This window comes from Strongylocentrotus purpuratus, unplaced genomic scaffold, assembly GCF_000002235.5.
Source record: "Strongylocentrotus purpuratus isolate Spur 01 unplaced genomic scaffold, Spur_5.0 spur5_scaffold_10, whole genome shotgun sequence".
Lineage (NCBI taxonomy): Eukaryota > Metazoa > Echinodermata > Echinoidea > Camarodonta > Strongylocentrotidae > Strongylocentrotus > Strongylocentrotus purpuratus.
This window is the reverse complement of record NW_022145595.1, coordinates 7,467,280-7,493,655: the sequence shown is the minus strand read 5'-3', so window position 1 is coordinate 7,493,655 and position 26,376 is coordinate 7,467,280. Positions and strand designations below refer to the sequence as shown.

The window sequence follows — 26,376 nt, the reverse complement described above, 5'->3', positions numbered from 1 at the left end:
TTCAAAACTTTTTTTTCCTCCATCAATTTCAAGACCACTCTTCTTGTCTCTCTTGGGTGGTCTTTAAAGACAGGTTTCACTGTACAATGTGGCACAGGGGGATTATTTGTGTGGCATACAAAGGGTTAACCAGGGCAGTGAAGGCATGTCTCTGATCATTGGAGATCAAACGGGTTACGCTTAAAGCCCCACTGTCCTACTTGTAGCTACTTGCTCCCTCTATATAGAAAACTTCCCCAATCGGTGCCTGTTGGTCCCCCATGATCCTCTTTTTCTTATGTTAGTTGAGAGCTGAGTTAATGAGATAGCCACCTGTCAGTGACCTCGCCGTGTGGTCTAATCCCTTCTGGCCCAGTAGTATTGATGGTCTTTAAAGTCCCAGACACAGTCTTAGTCCCATCTATGCAATAACATGTTCACATCTACCTCAGATGTTAGGAGTGTGGAATTCATCATGGAAGTGATAATTTAAAGGGTTAAGAGACAATATAATAACCAAACAGATTGCTGCTAAGTTTCCTAACTTTTATATTGAATTGGTGATCCTGCATTTGCTCTGGCAACTTTTGCCCCTGGCCTTTTGTTACCAAACTTTATTTTGACCCATCATTATCCAATCCTATTTTTTTTTTTTTAATGGTGAAAGTTATCTCTATTTAGACTTATAGTAATCATTCTCCAAATGTTGATAGATGTATATACTTGTTAGTACCTAAATTGTTTTCATGGATATTACAAAGGCCATTGGCCAAATTCTAAACCCTCAAAATTATCCCTAGTGATGCAATCAGTCTCAAGATCGAGATAAATTTAATCTCATTATGGTCATAATTGTTTTATTTAGACTTTGTAGTGGTCATTGGCCATCTGTTTAGGACCATTTTCAAGAAGGTTGGTCACTTTCTTACTTTCTTTCTAAGAAGCTAACTACTATTGTCCATCGGTATTGCTTATTTGATCCAGTGAGATAAATTGGTCTGGAAATCGCTATCTATTTGAATAGGAGCAATTATTCAATTATGCCTATTCTGGCCTTGTGTCTTGTACCTTATTGCAATTTCAATCGACCTTTTCTCCCGAGCTAACCCCCACCAACAATGAAGCATTTGATGGATAAAGCCATTGAGAGAGACATTATGAAGTAGTTTATGACCATGGACAGGCCACCAGAAGTAATATCCTGAAGCCATTTGAATATTCAAACATCCATCTGTTAGACCCACAAGCTAGGAAGCCTGAATGTCCTGCACCAGTATGTGCGATTATCTGTAATTTTTCATATACATGTGCCCCCTTAATTTCCATAATCGCCTTGCCCAATAGAGTCTCAAAATGGATTGATTTTCAGGAACGAGTTATGTCTTAAAGCTCAAAATGTTTTTCTGCTTGCTATTCCCCAATTTAATTTATCTCATCTGTGAGCTCATTTGTGATCGAAGAAGATGCGAAACCTTGCCTCATCAATCTGGATTTTGTATTCCTGCATTGCAAATTTTTAGACTTCTTGATAATTCCCTTGTGCCTACTTATGCCTCTGGCAAATGGGATGTCCATTTTAGGATCCTTAACATTTGCATTTTTTGCCAATTAGCTGGCCGACATACGGGGGAACACAGCTGATTGCCGAATCTAAGCTCCAGTGCCTATGACTATGACTTGCCTAATTGATACAAATGGCCTTTTACAGTTTGAATATACTCTGAATCAGAGTTTTATTTCATGTATCTGTTTTAATAAGTCCATGGTTTCATATTTCTAATGTCATCTTGCTTTAGGGTCCCAGTGTATCCTTGTGATTGTCTAATCGGTAAGTGATTGTACGGGTGTTTCCATGCGACCAGGCTTTCATTGAATTTCCCACTGAAGTTTTTGAGATGTACCGAAAGCCTATTGCCATCAAAATTAGAATTTAATTGTTTCATGGAAAAGTGACATTTCAATCAATTATTGTTTAAGCGTGATGAATGTCTTGCATCAATGGCAAAAAGCTTACCTGATACATCGCAAGGTAGCTTTATTGATTTTGCATTTGCTCTCTGTTTGTTATAATTATACCAAGGGGTCCAACTTGTTACCCACATAAACACTGCTTCATTTTGTATACCTCTTTTAGTTGTTCCGTATTTGTTACTGCATGAATTGCTCAATCATCCTGCAATAGCTAGTGATTATATACAACTCGAAATGAATTAACTACCAGAAATTTGGTTTAAATAAATTGACTCTTTTTTCATCACTACTACCAGTAGTTCCAAAGCACAAATATATTTGAGATACATAGACGTTGAAATTGAAGGCTGTGCATATTTGTAAAATTGGCAGGATTCAAACAATATAATCAAATAAATGCAGTCATGAAACAATTATAACAATAGTAATAAAAGGCAACATATTCCCCTTGATATCTAATGCTCAAGGCATAATTGTGCAAAAGATCATCTCAGATGAATGCACAAACACAAAAATACAACACAAGTAGGATAGAACATAAGAAAAAGAAAGCAGAAAATATTTCCAGGTCAAATCAAACAGATATATTTGTAGATTTATTAGTTTGTCTCATGCAGTAACATTTTCAGCAAATCTTGAGAATATATCAGGAACATGACAATACAAAGAAAAAAGGTTGTCATAGAATTTATTTTTGAAGTCCATTGAACATATCCAGGTTTGGGGGGCATGCGTTGCCATAGTGCTAAGTGAATGTGCGCTGCGTTGAGAACTAGGTTTTATGGTCAATTTCCCAAAATTAATTACACTTGCAGTGGGATACTGAATCTCTCGTGACATTCAACTGGACTAGTCTAACTCTGCAAACTTTCTTCTCAAGATTAAACCATAACATTCTGCCAATGCACAGGAGGTGCCCATATAGCAAACAAAATGTCTTAAAGTTTAGACTACCGACAGTTCAAAACTTGCAAAGAAATGTTTCGTGGAAAGTAGCACTATTGAAATTGATAAGTAATCAAAAATTATTTGCAAATTCCTGATAGAAGTTATGGATATTAATAGGATAGTTACAACCCCATTATGATTTTTAAACATTTTTTTCAAAGGATTGTTACCCGATTTTCCAATATTATGTCTCTTAAATTTTACATAATTTTTCATCTGAATTGCATTATGAATTAAAATATTTGGTAGATTATATAATAATAATAATAATAATAATAATACTCAGTTTTTATATAGCGCAAATTACAATTAAGTCTTTAAGCGCTGTGGAAATAGAAAAAAATCAAGAAGTGAGTACAGAAGAAATGAAATGATAAGAACATAATAGCATGATGAATATCCAAACTGAAACTACATGTATAAAACATTGTATTGTATAAAGAATGGTACAAAATTACATTTGAAAAAGGTAAGACTTTAACAGAGGCTTGAATATATCAAGAGAAGAACATTCTTTGATATTAATAGGAATTTTGTTCCATAGTTGAGGGACTGCATATTGAAATGCTCTATGCCCATATGATATTGTAGATACAATTGTCTCAACTACCATTGTCATTTTGTGAGTTGGAAATATGAGAAAGTGTCATGAAGGTAAAAAGATCCAGCAAAAGAATCACTTGCATTGACATTGCGTGTATCATTAGTGTGAATCATTGTAATTTTAGGACACATAAAGTGTATAATGGTATTTTTCTGTGAGCAAGGAATGCCATGGAGAGAAACCATTCAGAAAGACATCAACAAAATGGATCTAGGGTGGTCAGTGAAGTTGCAGCTAAGGCCCACAGAATATGGAAGCTTAATTCTCTCACGTCCAGCTCACGTCAAGCAGCAAATGGAGTAATGCCTAATGCTATCCAAAGAACTGAACTGAACTGAAGAAAGAGAAAGTCTGCGATTGGGAGACTATATGTTGATCACAGTAATGGCCGTCTGGATATGGCTTGTTGATATTCAACAAGCCAGAAAAACCCTGGCTGAAGTTGACTGACATACCCAACCCCAAACTCTAGTGACAAGTTAAAGAGAATAATGTATGTCACTAAATTGGTAACTTACACAAAGTTAGAGGCGAAAATACATAGAAGGCAAAACATGAAGTGTACTAAATAATCTATATTTTGAAAAAACATCCAATTGAAAGTGATCGTTGATGTTTTAGACCTAGTTTTGGTATACAAATTTAATACGTCATCATTGAGAATAAAGAAGCTTTTAAAACTATGAGTAAACTTTGAATGTATGGTTAATTCAGAAATAGTGATTTGTCATGTACTCAGTTTATCTTTCATGTCAGAGTGCTTATTACAAGTCAAAATTAATATTAGAATGTACAAGGAAACATAGTAATAGCTACAAAATGCAAGCATCAGATTTTGATTTGATTTGATTCACTTAAAATCATATTTTTAAAGAAATAAATAAATCCCTAGGTACATGCAAACTGGTTAGTTTGCCAAACAAGCCTAATTCCCTTCATCTTGTTTCCTCCCACGTTTCCGCATCATCCCAAAGTCAGAATGTTCGGAGAAGCTGTTGTTGACATTCGACCCCAAAGACTTAACGAGAGCGCCCACACTCCAGTAGAATAACGAGGTGCTACACAGCCACTTTTCCGATCTTGCCCTGGGCAACCAAACAACTTGAGTTTGTGGTAACAAGGCTCAACTGTGATCGGCAAAGGGTAGGAACCCGATATAAATACGAAGGAAAGATCGAGAGGCGCTTTTTAAAGGCTTGATTGAGTTAAATACAAAATGGTTAGAAGTTATGAACAGAAAATTCAATGTTGGCATCGAAATGCAGTTCTAAATTGGATCTTGTTGGGTTAGAGAACATAGTAATGTGAGGGAAAGCTGGTGTGGAATTTTACATTTTGTAGCTGGATTCAGTAGCTATATCTCTAACAGGTTCTATGTGATTTATCTTTTATGAAAATGACTGCAGAACTATATCCTTATTTTGAAGTTAAAACACTGATGTAAGCATTGTGCAAGACCGACTTTTGCATGAGACTTTATTGTGATGTTATTCTGTGTAGTTCAAAGGTAGTTCTTTTTCTTTTTCAACAATAGCGAATGAGATTTGATTAGACCATCGATCTAGTTACTACTGAAGTTTCATAAAGTTTCGACAGGACCATAGCATTCATACCCATGTGATGAATAACAATCATCTGAAAAAGATTGAGCTATACTTTAACAAACCAAAATTGAGCTATCACTTCGTCTCCGTGCATGGCCCATATTCATTTCTGCGATAATACCTTAGGGTGGCCCTGTCATTTTTGCCAAGAAGTCGAAACAAACTTGAAACAGTAGACAAACCAGAGCCCTAGGTCGTACCTCTGTAACACACAGCGAAAGCTGTCTCATGTAGCTTACCCGTGAATTGGACGGTTGTCTTGGCAATTTCCGTAATTCATTAGTTGTCCCAACTCAAACCAGATGTACCAAGGGTAATTATTATTCCCCTGGTGATATCAAATAGCATTCTTCCATCGGTTGAACTTGAGCTTGTTGTTCATCAGACCCATTGGAAGCAGGGTGTATACAGTCCATTGCAATCAGGACATGACATTTTCTTTCTCGGAGTCGGGGAGACGAGAAGAAGTTTTTTAACGCCCGGTAGTACTTGGGACTCCAGTGGAGTGTGCGCCCTGCGGACTTTTAGGATGTTGATTAATGGAGCCTGTGCCTTGCGATAGTATATTAATGATGGCCGCAGGGCATTGTGGGAAGGTGGAACCCTCATCTGTTATTCATGGTTGTTCTCTCCATCTCTCACTCTCTTTCTATCTCTCTCTTGTCTCTCTTCATCAATCTAAATATCTATCCATCTTTCATCTTTTTAGTTTTGCCTCCATCCTTCCTTATCTTGTCAGCTATCTGATTTTGTTTTCTCTTGCCATATTGGAGCCGAACTCATACTTTATAGTTCTTTTCCTCTATCACCTTTTCTGTTCACAATTGTGTCTTTCTTTTCATCTTCCATTATACTGTTTGTCATGTCATACTACACTGTCTCTTCCTTCTTTGACCCCCCTCCCCCCCCCCCCCCCTCTCCCCTTCTCTCTCTCTCTCTCTCTCTCTTTTTTCTCTTTCTTTCTCTCTTTTTTCTCTTTCTTTCTCTCTCTCATTTTCTATCGCACTATTACTATCTCTCTCACTCTATGTCTGTTTCATTTTGTTTAACTATCTCTCTTTCACCCTTTTAGTATGCGTGTATATGTGTCTCGCCCTCTCTCACTTTATCTCTCACTCCATATATTATTATCATTATCATCGTTATCATCATCATCATTATCATCGTTATCATTATCATCGTTATCATCACCATCATTATCATCGTTATCATTATCATTGTTATCATCATCACCGTTATCATCATCGTTATCATTATCATCGTTATCATTATCATCGTTATCATTATCATTTTTTTTACTGGTATTATCAATATACATGTCCTTAATTCATATACTGTATTTTTATGCTACGTGTTGCAGCGTCTTCTTCACTGTCACTCCTTTAACTTAACGGTCATTTTTTGTTTCCTTCTCTCCTTCCAATCTCATCTGCTCACTCCTCTCAAACAACTTCACCCTCCCCCCTCCCTCTGTCTCTCTGTCCCTCTCTCTGTCTCTCTCTCTCTCTCTCTGTCTCTCTCTTTCTCTCTGTCTCTCTTTCTCTCTCTCTCTCTCTCTCTCTCTCTCTCTCTTCTCTTTCTCTTCTCTCTCTTTCTCATATTCTCTCTCATTTTCTACTGCACTATTACTATCTTCTTCACTGTCACTCCTTTCAATGGTCATTTTATTTTCTTCTCTCCTTCTAATTTCATCTGCTCTCCTTCTAATTTCATCTGCTCACTCACTCTCAAACAACTTCACCCTCCAAAAAGAGCTTAGGGATATTACGTCTGACTTTCTTCTGTGGTCACTTCATTTACACTTTCCATTTCTTTTTCACCAGACATCGCCTCGTTAAGAATTCATTATCAGCTATGACGGGGGCTTGCGGAGGGATGAAATGTTGAGTTCCCCGGCAATATAGTGCGGACCTTTTAACCTCGAGATTCGAACAAAAATATATCTGGGCCTACTCAGAGTTTGATTGTTGTTGTGGTTATCGATCATAAATATTCATATTTACATATTCCAATATACAATTGCTTTCAACACTTCAGAGAAATCTGGGATTTTGTTTTGTCTCTCTCTCTCTCTCTTTTTTCCTTTTTGGTCACAAATCCAAACTTATTTTTACTCACATGTTTTCAGGATGCAAGAAGCCAGAGAAACGTATATACAGAGTTTTGCCAAAACGGTTCAAGTTCGGCACAATAAATATGGCACATAATGCTTTGTTGGTCATGACACGAAACAAAAGAATATACGCCATGTTGTGACCAGCTGAATCCAAGTTTGCTAATCTCTTTGTATAGATGGCTCTTTAAGAAGCTAATGTAACAAAAATTCCAACCTTCAAGGATTTAAGTTGCATTTAAGTTATTTTTGTATTACATGCTACCTACCATTTAGCAGCATCTTGAATACGATTGGTTTAAGTTGACTACAAGAAATGAAAATGTCACTCCAGGTAATGATTAGAGTGAGTTTTCAAAGCATCGACACTTTCATAAAATATTAGGAATTGAAAATTGAGAAAGTAAACCTGAAGATCATCCTTGAAATAGTGTGCCTTTATTCAGTATATACTGATTTTTGATATGTCAGGGAAACCTCAACCAGTCTAAAGTATCAAATCATAGGACAGGTTGTTTCAATATATGAGCCCTACCTTTTTCCGAAACCACCATTCTTTTTTCTTGGAAATTCTGTCACACTCTATCGACAAATCCCGCATCTATCCATGATGAAGGAACCTGATACTCTCGAAGTCAATGTATTCACACCGTCCAGATATTAACAAGCGAATGCTACGTTGCACCCTAAATACCTACCTGCCTGGAGGGACATCATGCGTATGGCCTTCAAGGCTCCGGAGGCTTATGGTTTTCCATCCCAGGGAGTTCACACTTGATCACAGCATGGTCTAAAGCTCAGAAATGGAGTTTTTGATAATTCATGACTAGCTCCGAGATGGAGCAAGTTTGATTCATTCATTTTATTTCCAGAATAAAAATGATAAGCTCCGGTCTTTGCAGTCACCCCAGACCTTTTATTAAAGCCCCACTGTACTGCTTATAGCTACTTCCGCCCTCTATAGAGCAAACAATGGCTAATCGGTGACCATTGGTCCCCCATGGCCCCCTTTTTCTTATGTTAATTGAGAGCTGGTATGATGACATAACCACATGTCAGTGACCATGCAGGGAGGTCCAATCCCTCCTGGCCAAACTAGTGCAGATAGGCTTCGATAGATGTATATATATATATATATATATGAAGAGCCAGAAGGATGTTAGCTTGTGTACTTAAAGACAGAGTTAAAGCTCTTCTGGCTATCGATCAAATGATACCCTGTTTATATCTGTGTATATTCCGTATCACTCTGTGTCACACCAGAAAAAGGTCTGAGGTAAATGCAGCGTTACCTTCGGAGGTTACCTTCTTCATGCTTTTTACTGTAAGCATTTTTATTTAGAGTGAACCAGGGGTGACATGTTTGGATTTTTTTTTTAAATTACAACAAAAATCATTTTGACCCGATACTTTTTGCTGATACCAACCAAAGGTGCGAAGGTGTCGCTCCGATCAGATCAAAGCCTCAACTTTCAGGGTTAGAAGAGGGTCTAAACTCTATTTAAATTTGGATTTATAACTCCCTTCTGGCTCTTAATTAACAGACAAAAGTATATTCCGTTACAAAATAAAGATTGATATTCAGATGACCACAGTTCAGAACAATGCATTAGGGAGATGTGGGGTTAAATGTGAACGTAGTTTCCCCCCATAGCAAGAAGTAGGCCTACCCCAGCTACCACTCAATTGTCGCCTTGAAATATGATATGCCATTTTTTTTCCTTGAAGGGGGTTTGATGATGGAGAGACAATTTTATTCAGGGGGAGTAATTTTAGACTTGCCGACAGGCCCTTGTTGAGGAGAGAAAGCGCTCAGGCAAAGACCTGGACCAAACTCATCCTGTGATTATTAATTTCAATGTGTCTAGCTGTCTTCTTCATTTCTCAGTAAAAAGATTATTGAAAATTGAATTTATTCTCTCCCCCCCCCCCCTCCCCCAGTATCATTACCTCTCCCTTCCTCTCCCTGTCCTCTCTCCCTCGTGTTTCCTCCTTGTATCTACGTCATGCTATTTTTCTCTCCCCCCCCCTTCTCTCTCTCTCTCTCTCTCTCTCTCTCTCTCTCTCTTGAGAAAAACATAAAGGAGTAAATTCATTATACAACACACAAGTCTATACCAGTAATGATTTTATGAGGCAACTTATATATATTTCAATTAGTTGTAGAATATGGTTATCTCAAATATTTACTTTTTTTTTCTTTTTTGTATTTTTGTTTTTATTGAAAATATAACTCAACGACATCGCATTCAGTAATAACATATCAATTCAAATATTTACATTCAATGAAATATCAAATAAAATAGTTGCTCTATTGTGTCTTAGTGCATACTAGATGTAAGGTCCTTGTCTAGTATAAGATAACACCAAACTTTTAAGGGTTATATGTATATTTTTTGTGTTTGCTGTATCAGCGCTCTGATCAGTATTCTGTAAAAGCGCTTAATAAGAATCAGTTATTTTTATATTATTAATATTATTGTTAGTAAACAAGCGCGAGTGATGATTTTAACCCGTTAAAACCAATTCAATCCAGTTTTAACCAGTGTCAACCAGTTTGCCTTGGTTCTAATCAGTCCACTTTGCTTCTGTTTCCCTACAGACCTGCGTAAACAGTTCCTCCAGATGCCACTGGACCACAGTGTGCCCCTCCACGACAAGTTCCATCTCCTGTGCCGGGCACCAGAGGGCGTCCCAGAGCCGACCATCCATTGGGAGATGGACGGAGTGCCCATTGACGACGAGAACCTCGTTCATTACGTGGTGACGTACGACGGGACCCTCATCGTCAATGAAGCTACACTGGCAGATAACGGCAACTATACTTGCGTGGCCACCAATGTTGCCACTTACAGAACAACAGATCCAGCTCGTGTCATTGTATACGGTAAGAACACTTTCTGTTTCAGAACAACTGCAGAATACCCTAACTTCTAATTATCACCCTGATGCATCACTTAATGCTAACCCTTATCCTAACCTTAAATTAATTTAATTGTACTAGTTGGGTATCTATCATGCAGTTAATCAAGTTTCCACTATTTTGCAAAAATTGAAATCATTCCTAACCAAGTTTGGCCGAAAAAAACAGTTACAGATTCTCAAGAGTTGTTGCCCAGAAGTTCATGAGGAAGCAGATGAGTCAGTAGATAAGGAATTGTTCTGGGAATCGGTAGGTCCAGGCCTGTTAGTTTGATGATGATGATGATGATGAACAGCATTTGTATGGCACCATATATCTGTTTAAAAAAACATTCAAAGGTGCCAGCTCCTCCAACAAAATTAGCATTTAAATGTCTGAAGAAGATGCGAGTTTTGAGTGCAGCTTTGAAGTGGTCCAGGTTGTCAATTTCCTGAATAGATGATGGGAGGGAATACTAGAGTCATTGGTCATTCATCACCAAGTCCTTTGGATAGGACCAACTGCTGCAGGTTTCCTGGTTGCTTCCTAGCCTGTAATCATCAACAGTCATACATTTTTAGGTGTTGGCTAAGACAACATCAATAATAATAATATTAATTACGCTTTCATAAAACACTTAATACATATCTATGAGTATGATGTCTCTAAGCGCTTTACAAATATACTATTACCTCGATCATTGGATTCAATACTTGCCCACAATCTCCACTCCCTGGGGAGCTTTCCAGCGAAGCGTTACTTGATGCTCAAAAACCGAGTACCCATTTACCACCTGTGTGAAGAGTAGCAAGTGCAGGTAAATATCTTGCCAAAGGATATAAAGTGCCGTGTCGGGATTCGAACCCTCGACCTTCGCTTCTCCAGTCAAGCGCTTTAAAACCACCAACACCAACAAGTAGAGAATCGTCAACAACAGCATCAACATTTTCCAAATGGGCTTTTATTTTGACATCCTGTAGATAATACAAACGATGGAGCGTGGACGATCTGGACGGAATGGAGCACCTGTACCGGAGACTGTGATGGTGGGACTAGGAGGAGGATGAGATACTGCACCAACCCTGCCCCTCTCATCGACGGAGCTAACTGCGTGGGAAAGGCAGTGCAGACCGAAGACTGTTCAATCGATTGCCCAGGTAGGAAATCTTAGTTCAATATCCTCCCAAGCTGTGAAAGATTTCAGAGACCTTTTCAAAGTTCATTTGTTTTCAATGCATTGAAATGTACAACTTGATGTATCGTGGTCGAGTGGATACGTCACCAGACTGTCGATCACACAGTCCGCATTTCGAGTCCCGCCACAGCACTAATGTCCTTTGGCAAGACATTGATCTACATTTGCCACACTCAACGCAGGCGAGGTAAATGGGTATCTGGCAGTAATAAATCCCCTGAAATGCTAGAGCGCCGTAATGGCAGCCGTGCTAAAGCCAGGGTAATAATCTCCCTCTGCACCTCAGAATAGTTTACTAGATCGATGGCACATAATAAATGCTGTAGTATTATTATTATGTGCTGATGGCGTCATCTCTTCGGAGCCAATGCCCTTCTGGCTTTCAGCAGGGGATATCATCTTCATTACTGTCCTTACCTCTGTTTCCCACTGCTTTGCTACCTGCAGCTGCAGCCATCGGTTGGAGCGAATGGAGCGTGTGGTCTCGCTGCACGGACGAGTGTGTACAGATCAGAACCAGGACCTGCACCAGGCAATGTTCGGGCGAACCGCAGCAACGGAGGAACTGCTCTGGAGGACTCTGTTTAAGTGAGCCACCACGTATGTGTCTCCCTCTATACCAATTTCATTTGAAGGGCCATATGTACAGTAATGGCGAGTGTTGCAGCTCTGGGAAAGAACCCAATTACCATTTGCCTATACACAATTTGTAAAAAATCTATTTAATAAAATTCACTTACAAGTATCATTAACAAAAAGAAAAACAAGCAAAAATTTAGGTTGAATGCAAGCAATGAACAGGGCTTGTTTTCAAGATCTGGTCTATTTAATTTTGACATACTGTTACCAATTGTTATAGGCTTGCCAATACTGTACATACATGTAGGCTTCATCTTATACCTCCGTTTTTTTAGTGTCGCCCTCCCCTTCCCATCCCCACCCCTCCCCCCTCAATCCATTGTCAAATATTGAACCCAATCAGTCTTATTGTAAAGTCTAGTCAGTTACCCCTTTGAGAATGCATTCTTCTTGTAGGCCCTTTGTTCTCCTTGTACAATGCCTCGAACAATACTATTTCCCTCTGTTAAATTGTTAAGTTCATATCTAAGATTGCTCTATTTATCACCAAATAAGTAAATGGTATCCCCCAATTGCAATCCTGTGATTTGTTTTATTTGTGGTATTATTTTAAAATATAGTGATATCATTGTTTTTATTTGGGTCGCTTTTTACCTTGTCAAGGTAATTTATAGAAGAAAACGGAAACTAGAGATCAAATTGACTTCTCCCATCATTGTTTAGTATTACTGTTCGAGCTTTTGATCAGTGATATTAAATTTGGTAAGGCCCAATATAAGAAATGAGTTATATTTTTGAAGTGTTTTGGAATACTTTTTTTTAACCCTCTTTGAGTAGACAACATGAAGTAATACTGGCTATATAGTGATCACCTCAAAGAAATAGGATATCATAAGAACATATATCATTTGTTATGCATTTTCATGAGATAATCCTTTGCTTTTAATGGAAAAAAGGGATGCAGGTGAAAGTACGCTCACTTCTCTAGTCTTCCAGGATGCGGTCGTTGAATTTTATTTATAAGTTTGAGCAGATATTGAAACTACTCACTCCCTAACACACTGGGGTTTTAATATGTAGGACTTACACATACATATATGCATGCACTCTCTAGCATAAGTCTGAAGACAACTTTTTGCTGGAATCTGATTGGACAATCACCACGAGACTGCGATTTTACAAGGGCAAGGGCATCATACTTTTCGAAGTAGGCCACCCCATATATATGACTCACGGTCACCGTTTAAGGGCTATTTTCTCACTGCATTTGATTTCATTCAACGAATGTTTCATCGCCCAATATCATTGCCCGAAACATTTATATGAAGTACATCATGATAGCTCATAAGCGTTCTTTTTTGCCTTTGATGTGTCAGAATTGGATAGGACACAGAGTAGGCTGGCCAGCTCTCTGATACAGCTCTCTTTTCAGTGATTGATGTTGCACAATTCAATTTCGACGCCTCAAGATGTAATGCCGAAAGTTTTATTAGGATCATTGCCACCATCAACAGCACTCAGAACTTGAGTGAACACCTCATGGATTTTATTGGGTGGGACTGGGTAATAAACCGGCGGCTTAGTACAGACGCTTGAAGCGCATGATGACGAAACACACATTTTCAGGCATATTATCGTGACACTATTAACCTTTTAGGGTCTCGCCTGTAGTCTCTTGTCATTCATGATTTCTCGAGGATGTGGATCACTAGAGGAAGGCGTTTCAGAGAATTTATCAAAAAAGGACCATTTTCACTCTGGAAGAAGTGAAATAAAAGTGGGATCACCGACTTATATCGATTCTAGTTTCTTTCCCTTTTCTATCTAAAGTCATTTTTATATCATTTAAACCATAAATATAGATAAAGACTTACAAGAGGGTCACTTTTAAAAGTCTATTTAAGGTAACATATTTTCACGAAGTGACGGTAGTAAGGAAAATCGTAACGCAAAGTGAATGCAATTTTGTTTCACTACCGTCACTTCGTGAAAACAGCGACGATATGTGTACAATAGCCATTTAGTGCTGATATTTTTTGATGCAATGTCACTAACTAAATACAAATTCAACATGTTTAATATAGAAATTAATAGTAATCCAGCTTGGGATATGACAATGAACACAAGGAATATTCAAAACTCCTTCAAATTCATACGTGAGAGTATGTGTGTTTTAAGTTCAGATGTGATAAATACCATTTTGAATATCATGGTCATATTGAATATGTATTCCCATTTCAAGAAAAATGACAAGCTGGCAAAAAAGTGTTAAAATTGCAATTGCAGTGACATATGATAATGACCAAACCCATTTAAAGATTAACAAATAACCAAATTTGGATGTAAGAACAATGTTTGGTAATGCAGGAAAAACCAGAATTTGAAAACCACCAACGTAATATTGCACTTCTTGGCACTATAATACTTTAGATTTCATAAGAAACGCCCAATCATCCTTCAATAAAAGCTAGATACACATTGACAAAAGAGACACATATTGAGTGGTTGTTATATTTGATGAATGATTCACAGAGCTCACTACCACCACCAACACCTTCAATATAAACTCATCCTCCAACGTCTTCATTGTATGAGCTGTTGAAGAAGAAAAAAAAGGTATTCATTCATCGGAAAAGTTATTGGCAGCGGCTGGTATATGATAGCTTCCATCACTTCCTGAAATAGTCTGACGCGCTCTCGCTAAATGAAGAAAGTCTCGCGTTACAGAGCAAACTCCGGCAACATGGTGACTGCGATTTGTAGGTTCATAACTTCTAGGAATGTAACTTTCACAACGAGAGACGATGAATGCGTTTTGGTCATGTGATACTTCCTAGAACAAATTTCAGGAGTTGAAAATGTCTCTCGATCATGTCACTGAATCCTTTCTGAATCGACAGGAGTAGAATGATATTCATTTCAATCAAAAGCTGGCATTTATTTTGGAAGGATCTTTTATAGCAATCATTTATCTAAAAGTAGCATATAGCGCGACCTGATCTTGACTCTTAACAATATTGAAATGTGATATTTGTGATATTCATTTCAATCAAAAGCTTACATTTGAAAGGATCTTTTATAGCAATCATTTGTCTAAAAGTAGCATATATAGCGTGTCCTGATCTTGACTCTTAACAATATTGAAATGTGATATTCATTTCAATTAAAAGCTTGCATTTGAAAGGATCTTTTATAGCATTCAATTGTCTAAAAGTAGCATATAGTCATTATAGTGTATATAGGGTGGCCTGATCTTGACTTTAGCAATATTTAAAGGTGATATTTATGTAATTGATGACGGGTGTGATTAAGTTACTGTCATTGTTACAACCATGGGCGATAATGGTTGTAACACTACAATTTTGATGATTTGGTAACTATATGGTGCAATCAAAACGATGATACTTTTTCCATCAATTTACTACTTTTTGATTAGCAAGATTAAGTTATGGCTCTCTTCAACGCTATTCTACTTTTTGATTGTTTACAAAAAATGGCAGACATGACAAACAGAGCAATGCGACACATGGTTGGTAAAACACCATATAAAGATATCATCTGCTTGGAGGCAGGAGGGCATTAACACATATTTATATATATATTTATATATTAACACAGAGTTAACGCCCTTCTGGCTCCAAACAGACAATATGCGATTAACCCAATGGGTGCATTTAGATTTTGATATATCATGCATTTATTATCGAAGACTGCAGTGCATGTAAGCTCCAGCTAAAAGTATACAACGATTTATGTTTCTTGAGTTGCTTGGTTTTTACGGGGTCATTGACCGGATTATTCCTGCTAGATCTGGGTTAATTTAGGTGGTGGCATATCTTGGACACCATTCATCATGTGAAGGATCCTTCTATTATTAATGATGTTGAAATTGCTGGAATTGCTTGGGTGGGTTTTTGTGCATATCATTATTGGCATTGAAGGTGTGCTCCTGTTTTAAGTAACAATGTATGTGGACCTATATATAATGTTTGAAATATATTTGTCTTGCAAAGTTGACAGTGATAATTTAGGGTTTCAAATATCAATCTATTTTTCAAATTGTTCCTGTTATTCTAAAAAGCTTTTTATTTTATTTTGCCTCCTCGTATCTATTATCTATTATCTCTCTCTCTCTCTCTCTCTCTCTGTTTCTCTCACTTTCTCTCTCCCCATCTCCCTCCTCTCTCTCTCTCTCTCTCTCTCTCTCTTTCTTTATTATTCTCTCACTCTCTCTCCCCCATCTCCCTCCTTCTCTCTCTCCCTCCCAACTCCCTCCTTCTCTCTCTCCCTCCCAACTCCCTCCTCTCTCCCTCTCCCTCTCCCACTCTCTCTCAAATATCGTGAGCTTTTGCAACTTCATTGCAAATGAGATATCACAAGAAATCTCTACGAAAATTGGAGAGAAAATGCATTCTTAAATGAGGAAAACACAGCATTTACTGTTCCTCATTTGCACCAATATCACGTCATCACGCCCCCATATATTTATTCTCCGTCATAATCACCAGACATGCTACAATGAAGTACTCGTGCTTATTGTTCACATTTTTTAAAGCATGGCTTTGTAGTTTATTTGTCCAATTTGTCCAATGCGGGAGGCATTAAAAGTAAGCAAATTGTCATCTTCTAGATGACCCCAACATTGCGTGTCTAAAGGACTTCAGTCGTGGTATAGTCATGTGTACACTAACCTCACTCTTGCTGGTGCTTCAGCTGTTATGTTTAAGTGTCAAAATTGCTACGTTTCTCGTGAGCTGCCCGACACATTACCGCAGTGTCTGTAAACATGTCACCGGGTTGCCAATATTCATAGTCATGATTTTCCTTATATTTTTTATTTGAGCGCTTAAAAGCAAGGCCTTGAAAATTGAGAGGTTGAAACTTGTTTAAAAACTTGAAGGGTATGCTTTCATATTTTGAGAATTATCATAAATTGACGGCATGGAGTATAGGTACAAGGGAAAGCTCCTTATAGAATGGCCATTAATCTGCTTTGAGATTAAAACGAGATCTTTTGCTTTATTGATCACTGTGCCAAGTCAGTGGCGTATCCAGGGTTCTTTGATGAGGGGGGGGGGAGTGAGGCATGAGTATGTGTCCTTAATCTCTGACAATTAAAAAAAAAATGTGAAAAAAGTTATGAAATTTGACACCCAGTGGGCACACCTTTTTTGCCAAGGACACATGCATGTAATAGTATTGGCGAATTGTAGCTTGGAGCAGATACTGGTAACTCCTGGGCCCCCTCCAACCCCTCATATTCCACTGCAAATGCTACAAATGTCTCTTGTGTACTTTTGTTTTTTAAATGAAGTTTATATATTTGCTTTTTTAAGCCCTTTTAGCAATATTTCCCTCAGAGAATGACACATTTAAATATATATAGGAGAAATAGAACATGGCTCCAGTACTCTTCAAAAGAAAAACGAAAGAGAAAGGATACATTTCATGAAGAGGAAATCACTGGAGAATGCCTCCATTTTATTCCAAGGATTAGCCAGAGTAATGAAATATGAAATCTTCCGATAAGAACACGAGGGCTATTACCATTATGAAACGTAACCCCAGAGTTGTAAGCAATCTCGTTGATTCACCAGACAAGCTGTCATTATTGTTGGCATATTATTCCCAGTCGTGGAAAAAAACATGATCGGGCGGAGCAACGCCTGCCTGCCTGTGCAGCGCTGCAACAGGTCACGCTTAATGCAAGCCTCTCCCAAAACAAGATAGACATAATGAAAAAAAACACATCTATGAATAAATCCTGGTGTCTTTTGGCATGCAAACATGATAGATTCTCCCAGATTGCCTGTGCACTTTACCAAATTTGATCCGATGCCCCGGAGATATTTTGCGTATCCTTTCTCCATAAGCATCTCATGTCAGACATCTTTGTCCACAACTGATAGTGTCCCCTCTCTACCTCTCTTCCTCTCTTTCTCTTTTTCTCTCTTTCTCTCTGTTTTTCTCTTATCTTCTCTGCTTTATCATCTATTTCTATTTCTTTCTATCTCTTCTACTGTATTTCCTTCATTCTCTATTCATCTGTTTGTCTCATTTCTTTCTCCTCTCTTATTATCTCTTTACATTATACCTCTTTTATCATTATATTTGTACGTCTTTTGCTTTTTGTCCATCATTTTCTCTTCCATCCTTTTTTAATTCTCTTTCAGTCTATTCCTTCTGTCTTTCTTTCATTTTTTTTTTCACTCTCTCTTTCCCTGTTTTAATTTGTCAATGTCTCTCTATCATCTTGTCCTTTTTCTGACCTTTTTTCTTCCCCCCCCCCCCCTCTTCCCTCTTTCTCTCTCTCTCTCTCTCTCTCTTTGACCTATTTTTCTCTGTTTTTATTTTTGAAACCTCGATCCCCTTTCTTTCTCCCTCTTACTCTCCGTCTCCCATTCCTTTCCCCCGTCCGTCAGCTTAATATCTTCACGGAGACCAATTGTCTTGTCAGCTATTAGCAAGGAGTCTAAACGAAAGCCAAGAAGTGTCTACTTTATCTTCACGGTCCACGTCAGGTCCCCTCTCCATGCTCCCTGTTTGGTCAAAAGATCCATCCAAATACGGGGTCGAAGCATGAAAAATATTAACCAGACTTAGGGTCTCCGCAAATGCGTGAATCACGGATCGTACTTCCAATGGGGCCACTTTGAAGAAGTGTATATAGAGAGAATGCTAGTTGGTGATATGAGATAGCCGTAAATGTATATGCTGCCTCATTGTGGTTTCATTAGATGAGGACACATGAAAATAAGTGAATGGGACTGACTGTATGAAAAAGAAATATGAAAACTCAAAATGTGAAATAAACATGTTTTGGGGACTAAAAGCATGAGAAAGGAAAAATGTAATTCTAAAATATAAGTATGAGCATGTGATATATTTGCTAGAAGACATCACATGTTTCCACCTATGGTCGCATAATGTTCTACTCCAAACCTATTGTTTGCTTTTCAATAGAACATATGTTTTTCTATATTTGATTGAAGCTATTAGACATGATCTTTTTTTTAAAGTATTTATAAACACCTACTGATAGTATCCGAGATATCCGGTACCGAAAAGTGCTTTCTCACCTTAATAGATATAATAAATTTTGCCGGAAATGCAATGTAGCTTCTACCTACAGCAATTTCTTAACATAATTTTAAAAATATTTCTTCACCCCTCTGCACCAATTAAATAAATCACAAAAAGCTTTTTTGCAAGGAAACATCAATAATAAAGACAGCCCTGAAATATTGTAATTGACACCCAAATTGATTTGCAGAGAAAATCCATTAGTCCCTAGTATAGAAATTGAAGTGAGTATTATTTTGAAAGTCAACACTACCCCCATTTGGTGTTGCTCAGGGCTATAGATATGCAAATGAGATCAGAGCCATGGTACGGCAACAAAGACGGCACCCAGTATAAACATTCAGGCAGTTAATGATCAATACATACATAAATCTCCAACTATTCATAATTCAAGAGTATGAGGTCCACAAGAAGTTCCCCCCCAAAAAGAACACCGGTAAGAAAACTCCGCCTGTCACCTTAATTCCCAACCTTTAGAAGCAATATTTGAAGAAAAATATAAAAGGGCATCTTTCTTTTCTTTTTGCAATATCAAAAGTTGAAAGCAGCCTTTTATTAAAGTTTGTTTCTCGTGATTAAAAGGGACTGTCCTCCCTATGAACCTCATTTAAATTTGTTTGAGCTAAAAATTAAGACACTTAATATTTTCACCTTCTGGAACTGCTTGTAATTCCATAGTTATGATGTGTTTGCACGCTATCAGCAAGCACAAAATACACCGGCTGTAAATTGATCTCATATATGTATACATCACATCATCCGTGTGAGATGTTAAAAACTTATCGCTGTGATATTGCTGAATAACTACCATCACAGGTTAAAAAGTCATCCTTGAAAGTCATTTTGCTTTGTCATCATCTTTATAAAAAAAACGTATAAATCTATTTTAGATTTGTTTTGCTTTGTCATCATGTATCTTTATAAAAAAATGTATAAATTTATTTTAGATTGCCTTCGCAATTATAAATCCGTTTTTTATTTTGTAAGAGGTGTTATAGAATTGCATCTCAAAATTTTGGTGCATTAATTTAAATCAAGAAAACAAAATGGTTTATGCTGTCTCTTTATAAAAGAACAAAATAAACATCGCTTTTTGCTAAATAAAAGCAAACGGTCGATAATGTGAAAGATCTTACATCTGTATATTGTCTGTTCTAACTGACAGGACTCATATTTCAACTCACATAGCATTACGTTCATGCCAGTAATGTATATACACCAAAAGGAACCCGGATGTCTGCTATGGTTCATCTATCAATGACTTCAGGTTCTCATAAGCGTTGAACATGAAAAATCTCTGACCCAGTAGTTTAGGGGTTAATACAACTTCAAGAGGGATCGGTCATTTATTTCATTCCTCTAGTGGACAGAGGAATTGATGACCCCTGGTCGTTCCCCCTATGTCCAAAATGATTGAAGCGTACTCACTATTTGTCCAATCCGTCTAAAAAATTCAGCCGCTCTCGAATCAGTGCATGAAAGATTGGGAGTACTACAATTAATAATTCTAGTAGCAATAAACCCTAATGGATGGCCGGCTCAAACGCTATCAGTTGCTTGCCTTTCGCTTCGGGTTAGTTTAAAAAATCTAGTGTAGGCAAATGTTGCACTTTGCGTTGCCCTAGTTATTCTGGGTCGTGAAGCGCAAGGAATTGGAAAAGGTTTGCTCTAAATTTTTGATAGGAAATTAGACGTAATGAAAGGCTGGGTTATATAAAGCATGAGTGCATTAACAGAAGTCATTCAACAGCAATGGTTAAAATGTACTTTGCAATTAATTGGAAAGACTGCATTTCCAACGTATGTAGGATCTGTTATTTGGATTCTGTGGGAGTTCAATGAAAAGCTAAGATGTTTCCAAAGTGCTTAATTATATATGTCAACAACCAACATTGATGAGTTTTGTGTAGACATATGTCTCTTACCTATAGTGTTGCTGATAACTTGCTATATTGGTTTGGCTTTGTGGGTTAGTTTTTCCTTACTGCTAAAAAAAAAACATGTGTATGCTTGTTAAGCAACAAGGGAGCCCAATGTCTTAAGTCCTATCCAGGGGACTGGGCAATGAAGATTAATGCCTTATCGAAGGGCACTGGTGCATCAACTTGGTTGCGAACCCAAGACCTCCCGGTTACAAGACCACTGCTCCACCACTGAGCCATGGTGCCCCTTAATGTTTGTTTTTTCCCTCCAATTGGAAATTAAGTCACTTCATACTTTAATGAATGCACTGCTTGTATTAAAGTGAAACGCAAATAAGTGACTACACTACATGCAGACTGGGTTGAAACAAAGGTTTGTTTGCATTCACTTATTAAATGCAAACTCTCACATTATTATATTATTACTGATCTGTTTGCCAGAAAAATGAAGGGCTAATTTTGTCCCCTTAACATTAAAAATGGCTCACATTAGAATTTCTGTAAAAAAGGTAATTTTAAAAAGCGTAATATCTTTGAAATTAGAATGCAATTGTTTGCCTTTTAGAGTAGACCTTTGAATTCTATTTTGAACTTGCAGCTTCTTCTTAAAATCTAACTCGTTATCACAAGAGTCACAATCTATTTCAAATGTTTAAATTGTGGATGAAGTTGAGAACTTGGCATGCGATAGCAGTTGTGAAACAGTCTGGAATTAATGGATAAATGATAAAAATGGTAATCTTATGAAAAAGTTTTAATTGGCCCAAGTGGATGAATAAAGATTGACATTATTTGCCAATTCAATTTCTGTAATATACTTCCCTTTGAATCAACAATAACACTAGATAAATATAAATACTCATTTTTTGTACAAACAAATTTACCACATTGTTTATGTATCGTTCATTTCCAGCTCAACCCAGATTCTCTAAAAATCCTTAATCTGTTTTTCTTTTCCTCTAATGCCAGACAAGCATGTCGAATCTCAGCAACGATAAAAAGACAACCGGCTAAATATGCAGAGGCTCCATATTAATGCAAGAATTATAGTTATGGCCCCAGAAAAAAAAGACAAGCTCATATGCAAGCATTCCTTGATTTTCTGTCTCTCTTCGTCAAATCCCCTAAATGGGAGGGGAGAATGAAGGGGGCTTAATGGAGACAGTCTTTATGATTATTGATGTAATTTAGGCGGGGAATAAGTCCGGTGGACGCCAGTCGCAGCGCGTAGAGTAGGAGGGGAGCGTCTTGGAGGCATGCAAATGATGTAGCGTCTACCGATGAAGAGCCTCCGTGTGATGGATTCGCAGGGTGGCCAGAGGCTGCGGACGATTACACGTGTGTGTCTGTTTTGATTTGGCGCGTGCGTTGTGCGGGAGTTTGGAGAACGCCTCGGGCTTTCGGTGCAGCAAGCACACACAGTTTAATGATTCCTGTTTTTATTACAGTCACTCAAGTTGAAGAGAGTTGCATTTCTCTGAAATGTTTTCTGGCTAATTGTGTAATTCATGTTCCCGAATTTCCTGCTCTAAGGAATGTTCCCATTTAAAATGCGATAGATAACTTGTCTATCTATCTTTGTATTCTTTGCCTCGGTCTCTCCTCTTCCTCTCTCTCTCCTTCTCTCTCTCTCTCTCTCTCTCTCTCTCTCTCTCTCACCCTTTTAACTTTGTGCTTTGCTTATTGAAGACAGCTCTTCTATACTGAGTGTATTTCATTTTCTTCCACTTTCATAGCCTGGGTAGCCTACCCTCTTGTATTTTCTTTCCACCTTTGTCTTGAAAACTATAGGCTTCTTTTTTTCTCTCCTTTTTCTTCCTTTATATACACTTATTGTTCATTTTCTCAATTGATCCGTCTGCATACTTTCTGAATTGTATGAATCTCATTATTTTGAATAGTTTCTGTATCCTTCCCTCGTGCTCAAAATTTCACCATTCTACTTCCCTTTACATTACAGAAAATCATATCTGCAAGTTGTTGAGATTATTGCTAGTAATAATACAAATCCCCATGAATAGAGTAAGCTTAGATCTTGTGGCTTTCCGTGTTTGCTTCTCTACAATTGCGTAAAGCTCTGAGTCTCTATAATCGTACAAATTGCCATCATTTGTCGAATCCCCTCCTGCCATTATACCAGTCGGCAGCACGTTTGATCTCCTCCGAAGAAGTGAGCTGTAAGTTATACCCTCACGAGCGACCACTAAAAACTAGTTACTACAAAACCACAAGAATAACTTTGCCAATGGGTCCGCGGATATGACGAAAAAACCCACAAATCAATTCATTGTTGGTCTCGTTGTTCATATAAATAAACCAGAAATGAAAACCCAGTGTGAGTCATAATATCCTATCCACACAGAGGGAGAACATAGACCCTTTTTTATTAAAAAAGAACAGAAAAAGTACACCCATATTCTTTGTAAAACATTATTATTTTAATAGATTGACCATCTGTATGAATAATTGAGAAATTTGTTCTACATGTCTGAGTCATAGACTCACAAATGTGTTAGAAGAGGGATATTAATAAAGTATTGCTCAGCATGTAAAGTGGTGAAGATGGGAGCTGTCAATTTCGATTTGTGATCTTAGCTTCACCAGAAGAGTGTATATTAGTTTTGTTTTTGTTTTTACCTGTACCCCCATATCAGCTCAGACTGCTTTTTTAATTGAAATAGTAATTACGCAAATTTTAAGTAGACAAGATCATTATAATGCGAAGAGATTTTCTGAAAAACTATGAATCATTTATTATGAACATGAATCCTACAGTTAACAACTAAATTAGTCATACCCTTACCAAGTTTGCAATTTTTTAAGCTGTGAAAAATTGGTTTGTCCCGATTTATGTTTTTCCAGAATGTTACCAGTTAAAGGTTACATCTAAAAGTATTCAACAAAGGCCCTGATTCAACCAGTCCACCTTTCAATCTTGATTTAAGAAAAACACAAGAAAAACATAGAATTTACAAGAAGTATGAATAATTTAGTTGTTAATTGTATATGGAGTCCATTTTAACAGCTTTTTCCTCTTCATTACACTGAATTTATTCTTTCATTAGCAAGTAGATAACAAATATCTGATATATCTATACCTTGGGGGTATAGTAATTGCCAAAGGACTTTAGTGCTAGGCTGGGATTTGAACCATGAACCCTTGGATTAAGAGTCAAGTAAATCCTACATTTAATGGTAGATAATGTTTTGTTATTAACTGGTGCTCTTTTTGTAATATATGTAAGCACATTTTTCTCTCATTTGGTCCCTATGTTATACTTCTGAAGTCAACAAAATACATCTCTGACTACATCAGAGGGTACTCTTTAAATCGGTATCATGTAAGGATTATGTTTAATCCAAGCAGGATGGCATCTCAATCGTTAATGTTGCTATCGGAATGTTTGTGTTTACATGGTGTATGTGAAGTAAATCCAGGAGGGGGGGGGGGGGGGTGTGAGAGGATGAATGGGGCAGTCTCATGCTGAAATGCCACAGACTCATAAGTGTATCAGCCTTTTCACACACAGCTAAAATTCATCATATCCAGAGATGATTAGTATAAACGTGTTTAACTCAACAGTTTTAAACATGTTTATAGAAAATTTTCCCAGTGTGAACATCGTTTATACGATGTTGGGATAGATACAAAGTCGCGATTCATATGCCCCTAAAAGCAGGCTGCAGATACGAAGTTCGTATCTAGAGAGCTTGACATTTTGTGTGTGAAAGGTTATTCGTGTTTAAATGTGTTTCAGACGTGTTTAAACTGGATGGAGCGTGCACTTTGATTGATATGGCATGACCTTCAATGCGCAATGGCACTACTGCGCAGTTCACGAGCAGTAGTTAATCACGAAACGATTAACGATCGCACTGAAATTTCTGTGTGTGAAAGGCTCGTGATTAGTTTAAACACGTTTCAAACACGTTTATACTAATCATGTTTATAGAATTTTAGCTGTGTGTGAAAAGGCTGTAAGACATGGCAATGTGTTAGATTTGCTAACTTTAAACCAACTTTACTCAGACTTATATCGTTCCCTGTTAAAGTTAAGATCACTACCCTCCCCCTCCAAAATAAGGTGTTATTTTTGCCTGGCATAGTCTTTTATTTGAATTACAGTACCTGGCAAAGAGAAAGTATTAAATTGAAAGTAGGGTGGACTTGAAAACTTACTGCAAATACAACATATGCTTTAAGATCCAGTTAATATATTTTATTTGTATCTCTTTTTATTTGTGTGTGCGTGGGGGGGGGGCAAATTAAAAACCAAGTTATTATAGTATTTAATATAAGGTGAGTGTCTTTCTTATTGCACTTTTGGTATGATCGCATAATTAAGATGACACATAGTGCAATGTTTAAACTATAGTTATGTGTCAGCAGTCTTCACGAAATTACGATCTATATCGTTGGCACAAAGATTTAGCAAGAAAAGTAATTTCAACCGCTATCTGAAGGAAAAGGACCAGTATACCATATTACCACCCCTGCTCAAACAAGCAAGAAACACTATTTAATGAAAAGAACCGAGTTCAAGATGAAGCAGTGGAGATGAGTTTGAACAGGGCAACAGATACGGCCTAGCATGTCACCTGCGATGGTTGTTTAATGACTTGCTGAGGTCAGGAGTTTGAGCCTGATATGATATGTCTTTAATGACATCTAATAAGAGTCTGATGTCCCCCTTGTCATCTAGGCTATGCAAGGGAATGTTTATTTGTGATGGGATCAGGTCACCATGTCAGTGCAGGCATCCCGATGAGGTTGAACAAGTCGCTAATAGGCCAGTTGTGTTTCCATCGGCCCAAAGTTGGCGAAATTAACGCGCTACTTTTTTAATCCGGGAATATTAATTATACTGATGTTGGAAAATGTGTCTTCATCAACCCAAAGTCGGTGTAGGCATCCCAATGAGATTGAACAAGTCGCTAATAGGCCTCACTCTCTCACTATCGGCGTGTCTTCATCAGCCCAAAGTTGGCAAAATTAACGCGCTTTTTAAATCCAAGAATATTCTCAATGTTTGAAAATGTGACTTCATCAACCCAAAGTCAGTGTAGGCATCCCGATGAGATTGAACAAGTCGCTAATAGGCCTCACTCACTATAGGTGTGTATCCATCAGCCCGAAGTTGGCGAAATTATCGCGCTTTTTTTTTTAATCCGGGAATATTATCCCGATGTTTGGAAATGCGTCGTCATCAACCGTAAGTACAGAAAACCGAACCAGCTCAAGCTTCATTATTAATTCAGCCTGATGTTGGCACATGTGCACTTAAGAGTCGTACATGATGGGATTGATAAGTCAGCTCCGTCGATCACCACTTTGACTTCGTGATGATGAAAACGCGCCCGGAATTAGCTAGCTATTTTGCAAAAATACATAAGAAGTCAATACTGATGCTAATTTATTCAAGGGATACCCTAAATTGAGGAGTATGATATATATGGAATAAAACGATTATGCTAA

General features: G+C 37.6%; 1 protein-coding gene across 6 annotated transcripts in view; it reads left to right on the top strand.

The window, feature by feature from the left end:
• LOC115918130 (netrin receptor UNC5C-like) overlaps positions 1 to 26,376 on the top strand; it is a 51,031-nt gene that overhangs the window by 5,434 nt on the left and 19,221 nt on the right. For 4 of the 6 annotated variants that reach the window (XM_030979349.1, XM_030979347.1, XM_030979345.1 and 1 more), the window contains exons 3-5: positions 9,822 to 10,106; positions 11,102 to 11,278; positions 11,764 to 11,916. In XM_030979349.1, coding sequence (XP_030835209.1) covers positions 9,822 to 10,106; positions 11,102 to 11,278; positions 11,764 to 11,916 — 615 coding nt within the window. The remainder of the gene's footprint in view (positions 1 to 9,821; positions 10,107 to 11,101; positions 11,279 to 11,763; positions 11,917 to 26,376) is intronic. The other 2 variants (XM_030979346.1, XM_030979348.1) reach the window with 1 other exon arrangement.